This window comes from Chinchilla lanigera, unplaced genomic scaffold, assembly GCF_000276665.1.
Source record: "Chinchilla lanigera isolate Chin_1 unplaced genomic scaffold, ChiLan1.0 scaffold00033, whole genome shotgun sequence".
In the NCBI taxonomy this organism is placed as follows: domain Eukaryota; kingdom Metazoa; phylum Chordata; class Mammalia; order Rodentia; family Chinchillidae; genus Chinchilla; species Chinchilla lanigera.
Window position 1 is genome coordinate 5342290 of NW_004955434.1, and position 21231 is coordinate 5363520.

Genomic DNA, 21231 nt, shown 5'->3' on the forward strand with positions numbered 1-21231 from the left:
CGCCGCCGGAGCCCCTGGGATCTGCACCCCGCGCCCGGGAGTTGCGCGGCGCTCTGCTCGAGTCCCGGGTGCGGGCGCGGCACTGCGGAAGCGGGCGCCGGGTCCCCGCGATCCTCGACCCCGCGTGCAAGGTGACGGGAAACGAAGGAAGGGCTCGGGGTGTCCGCGTCGGGGCGGCCGTGGTCGGGAGAAAGGGGCCCCCGAGCGGCGGGCAGCGGGGCGCCTTGGCGCCTTTCTGAAAAAGCCGGCGCGGCGGGCGCGTGGCGGTCCCGCGCTCAGCCATTTTGAGCCCGGGAGAAACGCCGTAGCCGTCGTTCAAAACTTTGCCGTCTGGACCCAGATTGTTCACGCTCAAATGACTTCGAATATATTTTAATGATGGCTAAGAATTTTTTTTAAATATGCAAAGGGGAAGGAAAATGCGCGCGCGGGTTTTCTTTTTCAAATAGCTTCGGCAGCAGGCTAGTAATTTAGCATCTTAACCGTAATAATGCCGTTGGTAGCCTAAGAGGGAGTTTCGGAAGGCAGTAATATACATTCTTTCCACCGAAAAGTTGTTTCATCTTTTTGAGACAGGTTATTTTAAAAGAAAAGATTCGGAAGAAATGTTTGCTGACAATGTGCTACTTTTGATTGGAAACCGGTAAAATTCTCTTTTGAAAGTGGTTTAGATGGGAAGGTTGAACAGGACTGCACAAAAGCTTAAAGATTACCTGCTTTCTGTGTACAACAGATTTCTGAAAATGTGCTTTAAACTGGACATTTTGGCTTCACTTATTGCAAGGGCAGTGCTTGAAAATACAGTTTTCCCCGTGGATTTTAGCTTAACCTGTAGTGAATGGAAAGAATATTCGGGGAGTGATATTGAAATAACATCACACTGAGATTAGTTTTAAAAACTTAAGGACTTCTAAATTATACTTGTAGGTAAAAAAGAATTGTGGACATTTAGTCATTGGCTTAGTTATTTCATGTGAAGAGTACTTGGGGGGCTTAAGGAGATGTGCCCTGGTGGATGGCATTAACTTTGAATAATTTTTACGAGGGGGACTATTTTTGAAGGGGCAGATTGCTCCGTTAAAAGCCTGAGGGTTACTTTTAGAACGTGAAACTTGAGGATTCTTCACGTCAGATTTCTGTTACCCTAGAATCTTTAAAAACCCCTATAATTTTTAGGCATTCTGAAGTACTGTAGTTTGAAACTGATCATACATATGATTCTAAACTATTTGCTTTTATTTGTCATCCTCTTCCTCATTTAAAAAACCTTTAACAAACTGTGAAAGAAGGTCTTTTTAAAGGTGTCTGAATTTATGGAATAATCCGAGCATTTTGGGTGTGTATGGGATTTGCGGGGTGGTTTAGAGGTTTGTAGATTTTTTGAAAACTTGTATTTGTTCAAAGTCATTGATGCTGTGTTGAAAACTGTAGGTTAATAGAAGATCCAAGATTTAAGTTTAGCTGTCAGTAATTGGGTGAGGACTTTGGTTTGAGTAGAAGTTATCTCCAAGTCAGTCATCTAGTTTGGACTATACGATATGCAGGTTATAGTTGTGTTTGTTTTTGGCTGTACTAGGAATTGAACCCAAAGGGCCATGAGATGCCGTACACCCACAGCCCTTACTGTTCTGAGACCAGGTCTCACTGTCTACCCCCGCCCTTACTGCTTTGAGACCAGGTCTCAGTGTCTACTCCAGCGTCCCAGTTGGAATCCTTCTGCCTCTGCCTCCTGAGTAGTTGGAATTCTAAGACTGCATCACTTTGCCCAGCTTTGTAGTGTAGATGTGTTTTTAGTTGACTGTTTTAATTTACCTTTAGGCTTGTTTTTGGGGCTCTGAGGTACAAGTACTTCACTTTCTTATTTTATGGTCATTACACAGTCAGTTTCAGTGGAAAATCTCTTCTGTTACATGTAGTAAACAAAAAACACAATTTATTTTCTTTAAGCCTTTTGAAGACTTTTAACAGTGTCATTTAAAAGATGAGAAATTGAGGAAGCACAGGGAAGAGTTTCATAGGTGTGTCAGTTTATTATCTTAGTTCTGGCTCTGCCTTCCTTTCACCCAAAATTCGGCACAGCACACCTGCCCTCACTTTTTTTCCTCATTCCCAGCCCCTCCTTACCCAGGGACTTGAGCACACGATTCCAGCCCCCTTTCATGCTTTTCTATATTTTCCTTCTTCCCTGGGAAACGGCTGGATCTGAGGGTTTCATGAGCAGCCCCTGCCTTTCCTGGCTATCCTGTTCCAGATTGTTCTGGACTGCTCTGCTCCGTCCTTGTTGCCTGTGTAAGTCCTGCTTCCCCTGTTCTTGACTCTGTTGGAACACTACTTTTGGCCGAATCTTACATTTTGAAGACATTCCTCTCTGAATTTCCTGTGTGAGGTTGGTGTGGACCTCTCTCAATTTTGTCTTCTAGTTGCATGCTTGCTTGTCTCCTGTTTCTCCTACATGGTGAGGAACTTGGGATGTAGTCTAACCTCACTGGTTTGCTGTTGCTGGTGTGGTGTGCTTTTTTACATGTTTGTAGAAGGAAGGAGTGAGCAATCCAGTTCATCTACATTATCAGTGTTTTTTCTTCTCTTGACGTTGAACGCCCCTCACTGGCTAATTCTGTAGTTCTTTCTGATTCTCCATGGCTAACATGATTTCCTGATAGTCTGATACCCCTTTGTTTAACAGGTGTTTTGGAGCACCTACTCTGGGCCAGATTTCTGACTCTTAAGCCATATTCAGATTTGGCCCCCCATGATTACCTGAACAACCAGATAAAAGAAGTGAGAAAAGACAAAACATGAGAAAAAGAAGTGAGATGCTCAGACCTGAGCCCTGGAACAAATAAGTGTTGTGGTTTTGGCAAAGCTGCGCAAGTGGTTCTGGGGGCTGGAGGATGACTCAGTGTCTTGTGCTGTAGGTGGCCCTGAGAAGGCAGCAGGCCCAGGAGGAGGAACTGGGCATCAGCCACCCCATTCCACTGCCCAGTGCTGCTGAGCTGCTTGTCAAGAGAGAGAACGCTGGCAGCAACCCGTGCCTCATGACCGAGAGTGGCAGCCCCTCGCAGCCGGCGCCAGCCAGTACTACAGCTGCTGTGGCCTCAGGTAAGTGGGGCTGGGTCTCTGTCAGGATGCTCCGAGGGAGGAGGAAGAGCTGCCGCCAGGCTCAGGACCTTCTGAGCCTCTCATGACACTGACAGCTTAAAGGAGCTTCTTACAAGGTTCTCCCTCTCAAGAGAAGATCTCCTCTTGTCTGCCTAACAAGGAGGTGAGGGGCCTAGAAATGAAGGTTTGACAGCTCCCCCCCCCCATGGTTGTTTGTTGAGAGTCACAATTACAGGCTGTCAGGGAGGAGCGAGATTCTTCACATTTCATCGGGACCCACTCTTCATTTGGGAGTCATCTCTGGTAGGGCTAGGACTCCTGTTTCCTAGAACTGCATTCCTTTGGAGAAAATGACTGACATAGTCATATGCCGGGTGTCAGATCTGAATGACCTGGGAGGAACATAGAGGGCACTTCTGCAGCTTGCATTCTCTCTCACGTGCTAAGTAAGCTGTCTGTGTGCCAGTCTATTTTGTTTGCCCCAGAGTCACTCTGATGGGTTTCGGGTTCTAACAAGCAGAAACTGAGGTGTAGGAAGTGAAGTGAGTGGCCGGGTAGACTGAACTCGAAGGCGTGTGCATCTGTCCATCTGCCTCCAGTGCACGCTGTCCCTGCCCTGTCTGATCTCCAGAGCGTGCCTCAAGCTCTCCTCAAGGTCTCGATATCACTGTCGACAGTGGAAGCTCCCAGCTGCCTGTAGTCATTTAGGTTTAAATGAATTATGTGAAATAAAATGGACAAATCTGTTTCCTCCACACCGTAGGCACATTCTGAGTGCTCAGCAGCCACATACAGTTAAGGGCAATCCTTTTGATTTTTTTTGAGACAATTTCACTGTGTTGTTCATGCTCAATGTGTTTTCACTGTGTTTTCATATTCAGAGTGGCTTCAAATTTACCATTCTCCTGCCTCAGCCTCCCAGGTGCTGGGATTACAGGAGTGTGACACTATGCCTTGCTCAAACAGAGCCTATTAAGAGAGGAACTGAGGACGACCATATTGAATAATACGTTTCTGTCTCAGAAAGTTTCACTGGATGGTGCTGGTGTAGAATGCAGGCACGCCAAGAAATCCATTAAACAGACGTTGGGGAATTCTAGGCTTTCTGCCAGTTAAATAAAGTAGCCCTCCTTTATCTGTGACGTACAACTTTGAAAACCCCACTGAATGCTGGAAACCAAGGATATTCCTGAACCATCTATGTCTATACTATGTTCTTTCCTATGTATACACACCTGTGATAGCTTAATTTATAAGGTAGGTACAGTAAGAGATTAACCACTACTAATAAAATAAGACAACTGTAACAACACGCTGTAATGGAGTTATTTAAAACTTACGGATTGAGCCAGGCATGGTGGTGCACGCCTGTAATCCTAGCACTTGGAAGGCTGAGGCAGGAGGATCGTTGGAAGTTTGAGACCAGCCAGATCTACAAAGTGAAGGCCAACCTGAACTGCGTAAGGAGACCCTATCTCAAAAAGACCAAAAAAACCCCTAAAAAACCAAAAAACCTTAAGGATTGTTTGTTTTTGTGATTTTTTTCCTTTTTTTGAGGGGGGCGCGTTTCCGGTACCGGGAATTGAACTCATGACCTCGCGCTTGCCAGGCAGGCACTGTGCCGCTGAGCTAAATCCCCAGCCCCGTGATTTTTCCATTTAATGTTTCCAGGCCATGGTTGACTTCAGGTAACTGCAACAGCAGCAAGTGAAACTTTGGATAAGGGGCACGGACAAACACGAAGATCACAGTATATGTTTAGAATCTACTACGACTCGGTGAAATACACTAAACTGTGTGGTACCACCTTAACTAAACTTTCACAAATTACTTTCTTAACTGGAGAACCAGGTTGCTCAACTGTGTGTCAGTAGTTAGCTTTGCAATTTAGGGCAAGTCAGTTGAGTTCCCTGGGCCTTTTGTTTTTGTTTCTCAAAAATGAGGTGAATGGTTTAGGGGGTCTTAAAGATCCCAGAGTCTTGGCCATTGTGAAGGAGGAAGTAAGCATGCATCAAAGGAAGCAGGTAGCTGCGTCTGTGTGTCTGTAGATTCCAAGATTAACAAAGGACCAAGGACAGATGCTTCCTGACTTATTATAGTACTGTGTCCTGAAAATCCCAGAGTACAGTGAAAATTTCCTCAGTATGCATTTAATGTTCCTAACTTGCTGAACATCACAACTGAAGAACACAGTACAATGTACAGTTTACTTGTTTTTCTCCATAATCACGTGGCTAATTAGGAGCTGCAGCTTGCTGCCGTTCATATCGCCTGTCGCTAGCCTGAGAAAAGATTGAAATTCAAAATAGGGTTTCTACTGAAAGCCTATTGCTTTAACTCTAGCTTTTTCTCCATGATTAAATTGCAAAATCCTAACTTGAACCAGTACTTTTCTTTTTTTTGGATTGATTGCTCATAATATGTACTTAGAACATTTTCAGACTTTCTTTTCACTGGACAAAAGAGGTTCTGATAGGGTTTTTCAGAGCGGCAAGAAGGAAAGTTACAGAAAGCAGCCACAGGGGAACAGGAGAGAAGGTTCAGGGTCAAGGCAGATGTAGCCAGATCCTTTGTGGCTCTGCAGCTGAGTGCCCTGGGATCCTCCTGAACTCTTGAAGAAGCACTGAGATGGGAGGGGAATGTCAGAGCCAGTGTGGTGTGCTCCTTTGCAGGGCATGGGGTTGGGGGCCGTGGTTCTGGGAGCACTGCCTTCTACAGGAAGATGCCTATAGCTTGGGGCAGGAGTGCAGATGGTCCTTCACAGGACTTCGGAGGGAAGCCCCAAAGAGGGATTGATAACTTCGCCACTGAGTTAGGACGTAGGCATGAGGAAGGCGGAGATGCCAGTAGAACTGCACTACAAAATACGGAGATAGAGAAAAAGAGGGGGAGAGAAAACCTGAGAGACAGATCAGGTTTTAGGCAGCAAGGAGAAACCAGCTTCTAGATAGCATGCCGGGAACCAATATATAGCTTGTATTAACTTCTTAGACATTGCATTTATTGAAAGTAACTTATGCAAGGGGCTGGGGATGCGGCTTAGCAGCGCAGTGCCTGCCTAGCAAGTGCGAGGCCCTGAATTCGATTCTTGGTACAAAACAACAACAACAAAAAAAATAGTAAAATAACTTATGCAGGTAAAAGGTGAACATTTAGAGTACATAATGTGTTCAGTGAAAGATCATTATTCTTCCAGTCCCAGCCTGCGGTTCTCATCCTGTTATTCCAGGGTTGCTTGCCATGTCTACAGGCATATGTGCCTATTTATCCTTTTTATATGTGTGTATGAATGTATGCATACATAATATTTATATATGTAATACGAGGAGAGGGTCTTCTTCCCACTCATTATAATGAGCTTTCTGCGTTGATCACAGTTTGGAATTTTTAATAGCCTGGATTGCCATTACACAGATGTGGAAGGCCAGGATTTGAAATGATGTACTGGGAGGCAGGAGTCGTAGGCGTTGCCATGGCATGGTGAGAGCTGTGAGGCTGCTCACCTGGGGCCAGGTGCTAACCTTCTTCCACTGTCTGCTGTCTAGCGTCTTGCTAGGCCAAGTGCTTGGTGGAATTCGGTAGATTTTTGTCTTTGCGGTTTTTTTTTTGCCTCTTTTTGGTTCCTTAAAGTGCCGGAAACAGGAGTGAGAATCTGCTCAAGAATTATTGCCAAGAGTATTGGCCAAACTCGTAAGAACATTTTAAATTACATTTACTAAGCTGTGTTTCCTTTACTGGAGAACTGAGTCTTCTGTGTAGGATAATGTACCTTAGAAGGTAGTTTCTGCAGTCGTTAGTTACAAGATTGGCTAAGTTTGGGCAGAGGATTGGCTGCTATTCCTCAAATGAATATAAGACATTTTTGTTACTGTTTTCTTTTGATTGTAGGTATTTAGGTGAAAAAATAGCCTTTGAAGAAATTTGTTGTTCATTGCTAGTTCTTTTCTTTTGAGACAGGGTCTTGCTATGTAGTTCAGGTTGGCCTTTAACTTACTGTATAGCCCAGGCTGGCCTCACATGGTGATCCTCTTGCTTCAGCCTCCCAAGTGCTGGGATTCTGGGCATGCCTAGCTTCATTGCTAGTTCTTATACTAAGAATCAGATGGTAGCAGGTGTACTATTGGTTAGCAAATCGTTTCTTCCCAATCACTTTTGTGGCCCTTAGAAAAAAATGGGCAGTTTTGGCTACAAAGGATAAGGAATTAATAACAATTTCAGCATTTCTGCCATGGTTTCATCTTTGGAATTATTATTATTATTATTATTATTTTCTTTTTTTTTGTCTTTTTGAGACAGGGTCTCGCTATGCAGTTTAGGCTGGTCTTGAGCTCACTTTGTAGCCCAGGTTGGCCCCGAACTTGCAACAATCCTCCTGCCTCAGCCTCCTGAGTGCTAGGATTACAGGCGTGCACTACCATACTCGGCCCTTCCTCTTTGGAATTATTGTACAAAATGTACTTCTTTATTTTAAGTTTTTAGCTTACCTTTTAAAAAATAATATCAGGCATTTTCCCTCTGTGCATTTGAGCTTCTCTGAATTATATTCTGCTTTATATTTCTTCAATCTCACGTTTGCCCAGAGTACTGGTTTACCCATTATGTTTTGCTGAGGTCTGCATAGTTCTCCGCGTCTCCGTTTCTGTACAGAAACTGTCAGATGAAGGGCTGCATTGTAGAGAATTCCATTCTGTGTGCATGCCCTTTGTGAGGACCTGAATGTTATCTCTCTTGGGCCCTCCCTTCTGAAGCACCCTGGACTTCCATCCTCACCCGCATCCATCCTCCCCCAAACAAGCCTCCTTCTATTGTCTAGGGCCTCTCTTGGGGGCCATTCCTCCCCTTCCCCTGTTGGGTTGCTCAGCTGTCCCTAGAAGTGCAAGGACCCCTCCCCCACACCCGTCCTCAGCAGTAATTCACTTGGCAAGCACGTGCCGGTAGGGCAGCACGTTTCCAGGTGTGTCGTGAGTGCTTTAAACATTGTACAGACATGAACTGTGACAGTGTGAAAGCGGAGCAATGTCCCTATGCAGTTCTTGCCAGTAAAAGAGTTGATGAATTAACAGTTGAAGGTATTTATAATTTAGTAGTTCTAGGTTCAGAGCAAAACAGGGGACATCACAGTTTCTTCTCGTATATCTCCTACCCTTATGCGTGCACCGCTTCCCCGTTGCAGCTGGTCCTCTGAGAGCAGTCCCTTCGTTACAGCTGCCTCCTCACAGCATTACCTCCCAGCCTCTGCGGTGTGCATTAAGGCTGTTTCTTGGTGTTGTATATCCTGTTTGATGAATGGACAAGTGGGCAAATTTGTACACTGTATTCTAGTGGACAAATTATAGTGAACTACATTATACAGAGTATTTCCACCGACCTAAAACATCTTCACTAGGATTATTTAAATTTAAAATAATATTTCAGTATTTATCTTGCAGTTTTCCAACTTGTAAGGCAGGAAGCATTTCATTCCAGTGAGCAGTGAAAGCATTCTATACGCATTGGCTTGGGAGTTTATTTTTGAAGGAATCTGGCCACTTACATGAGATGGGCTCCATTTGTAAGACAGCTCCCAACTGCAAGAATAATACGAAGTGCTGTTGGGTTTTCAAAAGCCTTCCATTAAAAGCATTCCCAAATTTTACTTTTAAATTTCAAAGAAATTTCCAAGTTGTCCCACAAAACTCCTTAACCTGAAGCAGCAGTTGAAGGCTTGAATTAAAGAAAACCCTAGATGGTGCTGATCATTTTGACAACCGGTTTTAAATAGTGTCTCAGTATATATTGTTTATTTCAAGGAAAGTCTGGTTACACGTCAGGTATCACAGTTTAGTTGGCCTGATCAGAATTTTCTGCGGAGGATATTTTAGTAAAGTGATTATAACAACCAAGTTCAGAAAAGTAGCTTACCAGTGTACCTTCGGCTAGAGAGGAAATTTAGCTACAGCCATTAAAAAAAAAATACAGAGTTTAAAGTCACAAGTAAGTTTTATAGCAGGATATATAAGACACATAAAAATACTGGTTTACATTTTTGTCTGTTGTGAAAATAAGGTCAGGGATTGCATTTTGTTTATCATTTTATTCATCTGTGCATAGTCTGGTATCTGGCTTTGCAGCTGATGGTCAGCAAACCTTTGCTGAGTGAATGAATGGTGATCAGATTTGAAGTTATATTTTGAAGCACTGAATAAGTGATCATGAACCCTCTGATAGGTGTCAGAATAAAATCATTGAGATTCACTGTACATCTTGTATATTTTAAAAATATATCTGCATTTTTTAATTGTGAAAGATTCAAGTGTAATTTCCTAACAGCTTAAGGCATAATCCATATACTATATAATTTATCTGTTTAAGTGTTCAGTTCACTGTTTTATAGTACATTCACAGAGTTGTACAACAATCACCAGAATCTAACTTTGGAACATTTTTCTTCCTTTTCTACAAGAAACTCTGTACCCACTAATGGTTACTCCCTGTGCACTGTCTATCTACCCTGCCTCTAGGTATCCATTAATATATTTCCTATGTCTACAGATTTGCCTATTTTGGACATTTTATATATTCAAGACATTTCATATAAATGAAATAAGATGTATGACCTTTTATCTGTGTTATACCAGGTGTTTGTTGTTTTATTAATACTTTTAAAATGATTAAATAATACTCTATTGCCACATTTTGTTCTTGTTTTCATAAGTTGCTGGATGTCTGGGATGCTTACATTTTTTAATCATGAGGAATAAAGCTGCTATGAACATTTGTGTACAATTTTTTGTACAAATGTGTATATCATCCTCAGATACATATCTAGGAGTAGAATTGCAGAATCTTAGGATAACTTTGTGCTTAACATTTTGAGAAATTATCAGACTTTTTCAGAGCAGCTACACTGTTCTACATCCTCATCAATAGTGAGGAATCCAGAAATTTCATTTTTTTTTTTTTTTGTACCTGGAATTGAACTCAGGATCTTGCACTTGCCAGGCAGGTGTCTGTGCCACTGAGCTATATCCCCAGCTCAGAATCCAGAAATTTCAGACTTAGTTTTTCTTAAATAAAAGGTAAGATGCTGTCATTCTGGCAAACACAATAGGTAGCTAAAACCTGGGCAGAGTCTGTTTGAGGACCCGAGAGTTGTTGCAGATGGACAGCTGTCCTTCAGGTTACCACTGAAGAACGTGTTCACAAGGACTCTGAAGAGTTTACGGCAACAGGTGGTTGCAGCGTTGGAGAACTTCCATCGGTGGTGACTCTGGGTGCTGTCCTCCTGCGGTGCAGCCTTGCATTTGCTGTGTAGAAAACTTGAGAATGTCTAAAGCTCCTCTGTGTTGCTAGTTTCCTTGGCTTGCCTTACCCTGTGCCCTGGGCAACCATGCATCCCTGGGTATCTACTGCTTTAAGGATCTTTGTACCCTCAGCCTCCTACTGCTCCTTGGGTCTTGTGGATGCTTTTCTGTCCGCTCGCTATTGTTTTAGAAACAAATTTTTAAAAACTTCTCTTGCAGTAAAGTATGCAGAATTTGACATTTACTACTTTAACAGTTTTTCAGTTCAGTGATGTTAAGTACGTTCACATTGTTGTGCCAGTGTCTTTCTCCAGAACTTCCCAAATTGAAATTTTGATCCCATTAAATAACTGCCTTGCTTCCGCTTATTAACCAGCTTTTGACTGGAGCCAGCCTCTTGTGCCTGTCCCGCTTCCTTCAAAACTGCGTAGCCCTCAATGTCACTTACAGACTGTCATGTGTTGGGGCAATTCCTTTTATTTTTGTCAGCATCCTTTCTTTGCTCTCTCCTGGCCTCCCAAATTTTGCTTTACTGCAAAACTTGCTTTTTCTGTAGGTCTAACCTGTGCCTCTGGGATAATGGAGACTGTAAAGTCTCTCAAATCAAAGGGTTGAGGTTTTTTTTTTTGTCTTTTTGAGACAGGGTCTCCACTATGCAGTTCAGGATAGCCTTGAATTCACTTTTTAGCCCAGGCTGGCCTCGAATTTGCAGTGATTCTCCTGCCTCAGCCTCCGAGTGCTGGGATTACAGGTGTGTTCTACCACATCCGGCCAAGGGGATGAGTTTTATAAGGATGGGAGTGAAGAGGGGATATTAACTAACAACTTAAACAAGATAAATTCCATACCTTTGACAGATGATCAGAACTCTGAACCTAGGAGCACTTCAGTCTTACATGAAGATAAGAAAGCAGAATAAGGATGTTGAGGGCTCCCCTATCACCCTAGCCGCTATCTCCCTAGTTCTTGATTTCTTAGGGATCCTTTTGCATTTGTCGCTTCTTCTTTTGTCTTTGTATTACCCCCCTTCACTTTCCTTCTTCCTCTTTTTTGTCCTATTCCTCCTTCCTCCTTTTCCTCTTCTTTTTTTTTTTTGTTGGTGCTGGAATTGAATCCTGGACCTCGGACATGCTCAGCATGCATTCCACTCCTGAGTGATAACCCCATCCCTTTTTTTGTTTGTTTGTTTGTTTTTCCGGTACTGGGAATCGCTGTGCTGCTGAGCTAAATCCCCGGCCCCACCCCATCCCTTTTTATTTTATTTTAAGACAGGGTCTTACTGAGTTGCCCAGGCTGCCCCATTGAATTTACCATCTTCTTGCCTCAGCCTCCTGAGTCACTGGGATTACAGGTGTGCCTGCACCTCCTGCAGCCCTTTTGTGGTTTTCCCAAACTGTGGTGAAAGTGTGTATCTGCACTTCTCTTTCATCCTGAGGTGTCTGTCTTTTCAGTGGATAAAAAAGTTCACTCAAAGGACAACTTTTTGACTCCCCATGTGAAAATTCAAATAAATATTGATTACTGTTGGTGAGCAAATTGCATTTCAAACTGAGTTTACCCTAGTCCCTTAGGTCTGTAGGCAGACTTTATAATCGCTAATCCAGTCTTATTTTACAATACCACTGCACATGCTTTCCAGAAAAAAAATTTGTAAGCGACTCTTAAACTATGAACAGCTGGCTTGTTGTCAAATGAAAATATTGATTCAGGGTTATAGTAATAGCAGATTTTCTGACGTTTATTGGCAGCAGGATTTCTTAGTTATTGCTCTAGCTGTCCAATGTCAGTTCAATTCAGTGTACACTAGCAGATGACTTTCAATATTGATTTCCACACTTACAATACCTCTCTCAATTTTTGTACTGCCCCTTAACTCTGGTCTCAGGGTTTTTGAGGCTTATCTAAAATATATAGGCCATACATTAATTCAGCGAAGCAGGTTAGCTTCATTAAGTACCGGTAAATGTTGCTGAGCCGAGTTGAATTCATCTCTGCTGGTGAGCCTGCAAGATTCTTTTCCTCCTTCTTGTCCTTTCTATTTTTCCATTTTTAAAAACTTAACCTGTTTAACAGGTATTCATTGTGTGAATGCATTGGGCATGCAGGCCCTATTCTAAGTACGTGAAATATAGCAGTGCATAAAAATCTGTCTTTCGTGGACCTTATATTTCCTGGTGGTTGGGACAGTTGATAAACAAGGACATCAATAAATAAACAAGATATTTTCAGGAAATGGTGTTATAAGGAAAAACAAAGTGATATGATGGATGTGACCGATGGCACAGTGGCAGTTGCAGTAGGGTGGGCAGTCAGGGGAGCAAGGCCTCTCTGAGGAGAATGAATTGGAGCTAGTCCTGAATGATAATGAGCCATGCCCGTTAGGCTCTCGGGAGGAAGCATTTCAGGCGGAAGGAGCGGCTAGGCGGACAGTGCCTGGAACAGCAGGCCAGCAGCTCTTGTGGGGTGCTGTGAGCAGGGTGGCATCAGCTAGGGCTGCATCACCATCACGCAGGCCGTGTAGGCCGGGGAAGGTGTTGGGATTTTATTACGAGTGCTGTGGAAAGTCACTGCAGGGTTGAAGCCGTGAGGGCGTGGCCTGATTTACTCTGAAGTGCTGTCTGTGCTGCTGTGTGGATTAGTTTGAAGAAGCCAAGTGTGAGCAGAGATGGATGTGCCAGAGGTCTGTGCTTTGTGGATAGGGCTGGTGTTGGAAGAGATGAAAAGAAGAGGATAGGATAGAAGGGCTCTTGGAGGTACGTGTAGGTGTTGTTCTGGTGCATATTGTCAGTGGCACTTCCTCCAGAGAGCAGATGCCACCGCACTGCCAGGTTTTGGGGGGCTTTCCTAGTCTGAAATATGAGCAGCTGGACTTCGGCATGGTCAGCAGAGGGAAGGCTCTAAAAGAACTGCACAGCCTAATCCCAGGAGCCTGCGAAGCTGTTACCTCACATGCCTTGAGGCACTCTGCATGTGTGATTAAGCCCATAATCCTATGATGAAGACCTGATTCTGGATTTTCCAAGATCTAGTGGCATGAATCCTGCCCCACTCCAGGGGAGGCAAGAGGCCTCTAGCATCTTGGAACAGCCTTTACCTGATAGCCAGCAAGGAGATAGAACCTTAGTCCTGTAAACACAAGCAACTGAGTCCTGCTAACACCCTAAATATTAGGGAACAGATCTCCCATGGGGCTTCCATAAAGGAATGCAGCCCTGCCAATACCTTCAGAGAGAAACTCTTCAGACTCTGGGCCCACGGAACTGTAAGAGTCTAAATTTGTGTAATTGAAGCCGTGAGATTTGTGGCTGTGTGTTACGTAACAAGAGATAACTAACATAGTGCGGGTAGTTTGTGATCCACATTTCTTTCTCGTTGGTGAGGTGAGGATGAACATCTTTCCCTCTCCTTTGTGTTTCTTCAGTGAATCATCTGTACATGTCCTTTGCCACTTTCTCTGTTGGACCCTGCTGAGTTACCATTGCTGCTGAGACAGAGTACTCAACACTTAAAGTTAAAGGAGGAAAAGGTTTATTTAGCTCACAACCTGTAGAAGTTTTAATCTGTAATTGGCGGGCTCCAAGGCAGGGTGGCACATGGTAGAGGGGGAACAGTTTATGGTGGCCAAGGTGGCTGAAGATGGCAAGAGCAAGAGGAAAGGAGAGGTAGAGAGAGGACAAGCCTCTTTCTGTCCCTTATATTATATGCAGGCTACCCGCCCCATGGTGGGTGTAGCACTCACACCTTAATCCTTAACGTTTGCTTTTTAAAAAACATCCCCAAATATGTGTCTACTTGAAGGACCGAGAATCAGTCACAAACTCTAGATTCAGTAGCCTCCAAAAAGCCTTCCCCACCCTTGACTGCACAAGGCTTTGGGGGACATCCAGACAAACTGTAACAGAATGTCCCCCCACATCTAAGACTTCCCTGTTGATTATAGAGACTGGCTCTTTGTGATGCCAGTTGCAGCCTCTGATTCTCACCACCCCACTTGGCATATGAGACAGATTGGGAACAGATTGCAGAGAAGTGGAGTTTCAGGACTGGATCCTGTTCACTGCATTCTGGAGGACAGGCAGGGACCCGGAAACTGCAGCTATTTCCTTTCCTGTTAGGGCTTACATAGGCCAAGCGAGGATGGCCCAGGAATGGCTCTACTGATGCCTTCTTTGTATCTTTCCAGCTTCTGCATTGAGTGTTAGCCATGAGCAGATCTCAAGCCAAAGGCCTCAGTGACCAAACCGTTTCACTGTCATGTTTTAAAAATGTCACTGTTACTGTTTGATATGTGATAAGCTGTGGTATGACCATGACTGAGAAACGAGATGGTGTAGCTGTCCTTTGGTGTCCTTGACAATTGGTTCTGCCCCCCCCGACCCTCAATATCAAAATCCTACAAGCTTCATTTCATTCTATCAAGTGGCATAGTATTTGCATCGCAACTTAGGCATGCCATTCCATATACTTTAAGTCATCTCTTAATTATCCCTCATACCCAATGCCATGTAAGTAATGGTTATAATAGGCCTGGGAGTAGCTCAGTGGTAGAGCACTTGCTTACCATGTGTGACACTCTGGATTCTTTCACCAGCATGGCAAAAAAAAAAAAAAATAGTGTTACAGCTGTATTGTTTAGTGAGTAATGACACAGGAAGAAAGATCTGTATAGATGGAGTCATTGAAGGCCTACTGCCTAGTACACAAAGGTGTGGGTAAACAGTGCTCAAACGGTGAGTCTGGAGAGGTGGGATCTGTGAAATGGCAGAAGCTACAACAGGGTGTGCCTACACGTGTGCCTACAGCCTTCATGTGACTTGACGTAGTTCCAGTTTTGTGTTTTGGTTCTTTCTGGAATTTTTAAGTAATTTGAATAATTTAACTAATTTTGATCTATAGTTAGTTGAATCCTTGGCTACAGAATCTAAGCTGGGGAGAGGTTGACTGTATTGCCTTGGCAGATATTCTGGTTAATAGCAACTCATCTTATTCTTACTAATACTGTCAGTTTGCATGTGTCTTAGGTACTTTTCTCCGTTGCTGAGACAAAATACCTGACACCCGAAGAGAAAGGAGATAGGGTTTATTTAGCTCACAGATTGTGGAGCTGAATTAGCTGGCGTCAGGGCAGGATGGTGTGGAGGGGGCAACAGTTCATGGCAGCAGAAGACAGCACAAGCAATAAGAGCAAAAGGGCAGAGACAAGCTTTTCCTTCCTTATATTGTATGCAGGCTGTCTACCCTAGGGTGGGTGTAGCACTCACACCTCCAACTCCAGCACTAGAAAATGAACCAGTCACAAACTCTAGATTCAGCCACCTCTGAACAGCCCACCACTGGTGACCACACGAAGCTTTGGGGGGACACTTAGACACAAACCATAGCAGCATGAAACCAGAAAGCTGATTACCTGTCAGCTGTTTTCAAGTAATTTTGTGGTACACTGATGTGAAACCATTGTTATCTTATTATGGCATGGCAGTGCCAGGCTTGCCCTAAAGAGAATGGCAGGTGGTAGTAGAAGCTTGATCAAAGATAGTGAAGATTGAAGACACATGGAAAAAGAATTTTGCTGTTATCTCAATAATTTTATACTCTTATCTCATTGACATAACCTCGTAAGATCTAGAGTCCAAAGACCTAGTTCAGTTCCTTACCTCTGGTTTGGGGCAGATCATTTAATTTCTTGTTGTATCCATCTCTTTGTTTGTGAAATGGATAAAGCAATAATGTGTTTTATGTAGTTCTCTTAGAATCCCTGTGGTGCTCATCTTTTTCACAAGGTACTGTATTTCCGGTGTGCAGTGTTTCATCACGTATAAGAAAAGTATAAAAATTATTTGTAAACTGGGATGAAGTATGTATGTGAGTCCTAGAACTTGAGTTTCACATACTAACATGAGCAGATGAATGAACCTGGGTGTGGTTTGTCTTTCTATAAGCTGACTTTTGCAAAAATGAAGCTATACAAACAATAAGAATTATATCTTTGGGTGAGGATTGCATAACTATCACATTCCCGTCTATCTTTCCAGGAATTTCAGAGATACATCTTTTGCATTCATATGTGGTAAATTTTGTGGGGGGTGGGGTATCAGGAATCGAACTCAGGACCTCACACTTGCCAGGCAAGTGCTGTGCCACTGAGCTAAATCCCCGGCCCCAGTAAAAGTTTTAAGCCACCATGGTAAAATACAAATGAGCGTCTCTCCTTCACGTGACCTCATTTTTCTTTCTCTGTTTTGTGGGCTTTGCTGATAGGTGTCTTCAGTGTTAGCCATGTGTTCTGTTTTCTAAAGGGAGTGAGAAGTGTTGTCTAACCACACAGCTACTCAGACTCTGGCATGGGGAGGCTGCTTTCAGCAAAATAGAGTAAAGCCCTTTCACTGCCTTGCTGCCCTTCGCAGAAAGCACACTTCTGGAAACCACCAGAACACGTGTGTGAGACTAAGAAATGGTCCGTCCACAGACATGCGGGGGTAAGGGAGTACCCCGATGTTCAGACACTGGACACCTCCAGGAGGAAACGTGGAGAAGCAGAATTGAGTGTCTCAGTGTGGTCCACTGTGATGAAAGGATCTCATTTACCTGGTGATGAGGAAACTATTTTTAAGTGTTTAGTTGTAGACGTCTGCTTTTTAAAAAACATCCCCAAATATGTGTCTACTTGAAGATGAAGCGTTCCGTCTTTCCAGAAGGGCAAAACAGCGCTGGGAAGTCTTAAGAACACTACTCAACTAAGGCACTGGTGCCAGATGCAGTGAGGACAGGAATGACCAGGTAGATACAATGCATAGTGTGCGTAATTCCTCATTAGCAAGCTTTGAGAGGGATCTGAGACGTCCTGGGATCCCACCGCAGCAGTTGCTACCTCACAGAGTCCTATCGTCCACTTGGTGCAGTGTGCATTTGCTTTATCGCTCTCTTTCTCTCAACTTTTATCTGAGTGATGGAATTATGAGTTATAGGAGAAGAGGAGTAAGAGGCACATCAAAGAATTTTTTGTGGCTTTGAATAAGGGACCTTATTGGGTTGAGGTTGTTAGCTTTGGGTGTGCTGTCTTCATCCTGAAGCACCTGGGGTTTGTTTTTCTCTAAAAGATGTAGATAAACTAGAGAGAATCCAGGGGAAGGGCAACAAAAATGATGTACGACTTGGAGAGAAGGAGAATAACAGTCTATAAATATTTGAAAGGTAATATAAAAGAGGGAGAGGGATTATTTACAGCCGTGGAGAGGACTTTGACAGGGAACAAAAGCTTGCATCTAGGAGCAGGGGAAAATTGGGTTAGGGTTGAAGAAAAACAAAGTGTAATAAGGATGATTAAGCAAAGAAATGTAATTCTCACATTAGTTTGTGTTGCCAGGAGCCAGAATGGCAGAATAAGTGATGGCCCTCAGACCAAGGGCCCCCGTGCGACTGTGAATCAGATTTTACCTATTCATCTGTGTGCTTTATTCATTGTCCCCTATGAGTGTAGTTTAATTTTCACCTCCTTGGTGTTACATTTTTAGAAGTGTTAGTGATAATTCTAATAGGACTAGCTTTCTTTCACTGCGTGTCTGCCTTGTGGCAGGTATTGTCTTAGCTGCTTTGTTATTTATATGTTCATTTAATCTTTACAGCAACTCTGTAAAATAGAGCTATTTTTCCACTTAGAAATAAATTGGGGCTCAATAATTTGCTTAACATTACATGTGAGGGTGATGGCGTTGGGATTCAGATCAAGGTCTGTGACTTGCACCCCATGCTAAGGCCCTACATTAGGCTTTATGACCTGGGTCATTGATGTTGTGGTAGCAGTACTGGGACTTGCTAGCTGGCCAGGTGAACAGTTTTTATCCAGGTGCAGGGATCAACAAAATCGTCAATATCCAGGGCTCTCTTTTTCGTTGCCTTTTTTGAGAGATTGTCTCAGTATCAGTTAAGTGCTATGCTAGTAATATATTAGATTTTGTCATTCTGTAAATTCAGCTGTACCATAGCTATTAGTCATCCTTGAAGGTATACAGTGGTCTGTGCAATCTTATTTTGGAAAGAAATATTTTATAAGGCAGGCATTATACCAGATCTAAGTTGTAATGAGCATCCCTTTGTGTGATATTCTGTAGTTTCTTTACCTTGGTGGCTTTGCTGTTTTCAGTAACAGTGTGTGGTATTTAGAAACCAAAACAGGGACTGGGGATTTAGCTCAGTAGCACAGCGCCTGCCTGGCAAGCACAAGGTCTTGAGTTCGATTCCCGGTACCGGGAAAAAAAACCCAAAACAACAACAACAACAAAAAATAGAAACCAAAACAAAATATACCAAGTTACTACTTAGAATAACACTGGGTGGTGGGGGATGTGGCTCAGTGAAACTGTGGTGTGTACTTAGCACTTACCTGGCTGTTGGTTCAACCGCCAGTACCTGCTCACCCCCACAAAATGTGAAAACTGGATGTTTAGGTTCTTTGTGTCATTGAAAGAAATTACCATGGTCGAATTCAAAGGTCTGGGTTTATATACTCCAGACTGCAGCTGCTGCCGTGTTTGCTCATGTGCCTGACACCTTTCTGGGCTGCAGCAAACTCTTCCATTGGGCAGCAGAGCAGTTCCTGCTCTTGCAACCTCCTGGGGTTATTGTGGAGAGTCACTGGGAAAATATAAATGCTGTTCATAAATAGCAAAATCTGACAGTTACTGAGATTAAAAGTCAGCATCATCTGCATCAGGGGCTCTTCGGTTTAATGTAGCTCCTCTTGGTACAAAGTGTGTTATGGTTGTTGCTTTCAAGGAGGTTGTCATTTTCTAATGGGACAGTATCTGATTTTTTTGTTGCTGTTGTTTTTAAGATGGGGGTCTTGCTGTGTTACCTAAGCTGGCCTTTAACTCCTGGGCTCAAGCGATCCTCCTGCTTCAGCCTTCTGGGTAGCTGAGACTACAAGTCCTCTACAGGGTTCCTGGCTGTAGTGTTAGGCTTTTCATGAGGGACAGAACAGAAGTGCCAGTAAGTTTCAGGGATGGTATCCCACTAACACCATAACCTTTGCCTCTTTTTTCTGCTTAGCTGTGGTGGCGTGCAGTGAAGACCGTGCCACATTCCTAGCCGGAGATCACTGGGATAGAAAGCCAGAATAATGGCATTTTTCACTTACAGTTTTCTTTGTGCCAATCCTGTTCTTCCCTTTGGAGTTGTGTGCCTTTGTAAAATAAAGAGCTTTTTGTTTCCTGTCCCTGTGCAGTTGCTCCCAGTAGTGTTCTGTAGTGAATTCCTTGCTAAAGTCATCCCTAGATTACTTTTGCTGTAAACTGTAATGATTTGCCTCTGACCATATTTCTCCCAAGGTCTCCTATCTCAGTTACTTGTAAGGCTACTCCTCCCCTCTCTTGTTCTCTTTGATCTTTTATAATTGGCTTAAAACTCTTCGTATTTAATCTTCAGTGACTTTGTTTCTCCTCCCTACTTTTGCTTTTTCAGTTCCTGAGAATTTAGTAATCTGTTTCTTATTTTCTAATTTTTTACAGTGTCATATTTTGTATGGCACTGTTAATAGTCTGTTCTCTTTGTCTACCCATTTGCTTTATTTTAGCTGTTCACACAGAACTGCATTATGTCTGTGTTTTGGCTAGTTATAGACAGAGTCCTAGCCATTCTGTGGAGTTGGTGGGCTTCCTACTTACAGGTTTGGCTGAACCTGGGGACACCTGCGCGGTCCATGGTAAGGGGACAGGATGTGTGGATAAACAGTTGATCGCCCAGTTTGCAGTCAGTAAATTAGCTAGAATGACAGAATGAGTTTGTTGAGTTTATGAGAACCTTTTTTCACACGTTGTCCTTTCTGGAGCAAAGTACTGTGACTATTCAACGTGTAAGAAAAACCAATTCGGCTCTCCTTCTGTGCTTGACTTTTTGGTGACTCCTTCCGGTAACTGCATCCAGAATAATCTTCCTGCTAAGCCTGGCTCTTCACCTCTGAAATCCTTCTACCCACAGCACTGTGATCTCTTCTCCAGGAATCAAAGTCACTTGGGGTTCATGTGTGGTCTTGTAGTTAACCCAGGAGAGTCTCAATCTCAAGGTTGTGCCTGTTTTGTTAGGACCCCAATCTCTCACCTTCTTAACTCTTTCCGCTGGAGTCTGGTGGCTCTGGAAGGTCTCTGTACTCTTCAGTTTTCATATCTTGTGGGATATTTTGATCTGACTTCTCAAGGGGCCTGTGACCTAAGCAATATTAAGAGCTATTGCTTTAAGTGTAAACCAGTAATCTTCCAAAGAACTCTGTTTCTCATCTTCTTGTATTTGCTTTGTCTCTGTAAGCCGGTTTCCCTTTTTTTCTATCAATTTTTGCATCATTCAGAGCAGAAATTGTATTTTTTATTGTACTTTTAAAAAGTAATGGCTTTCAGTCAGGTATGGTGGGCACACACCTATAATCTGAGCCCTCAGGAGGCTGAGGCAGGAGAGCGGTGCAAGTGTGGGGCCAGCCTGTGCTGCATAGTGAGTTCAAGGCCAGTCTGAACTACATAGCAGGATCCTGTCTCAAAAAACAAAACAAAACACCCCAGTTTTATTGAGGCCCCATTTATATACCATAAAGTTGGCCCACTTTAAATGGTATTTATTATATTCAGAGTTACACTGACATCATTATTGAATTAGAGAATTTTTTCATATATTCTCTCCCTGAAAATTTACCCTCATAGCAGTTACTGTGCAGTTCCTCCTTCCCCTGGCCTCCAGCAACCACAACATACTCTATCTGTAGGATTTTGTGCCCTAGGCATTTTATATAAATGGAATTATGCAATACATGTTTGGCTTCTTCCACTTACCTTGATGTTATCCATCCATGTTGTAGGATGTCATCCCT

General features: G+C 43.2%; 1 protein-coding gene across 2 annotated transcripts in view; it reads left to right on the plus strand.

Moving 5' to 3' along the window:
- The window catches only part of Dmrt1 (doublesex and mab-3 related transcription factor 1), a 106531-nt gene that overhangs the window by 771 nt on the left and 84529 nt on the right, over window positions 1-21231 (plus strand). For both annotated transcript variants that reach the window (XM_005388599.2, XM_013516377.1), the window contains exon 2: window positions 2916-3099. In XM_005388599.2, the coding sequence (XP_005388656.1) occupies window positions 2916-3099 (184 nt within the window). The remainder of the gene's footprint in view (window positions 1-2915; window positions 3100-21231) is intronic.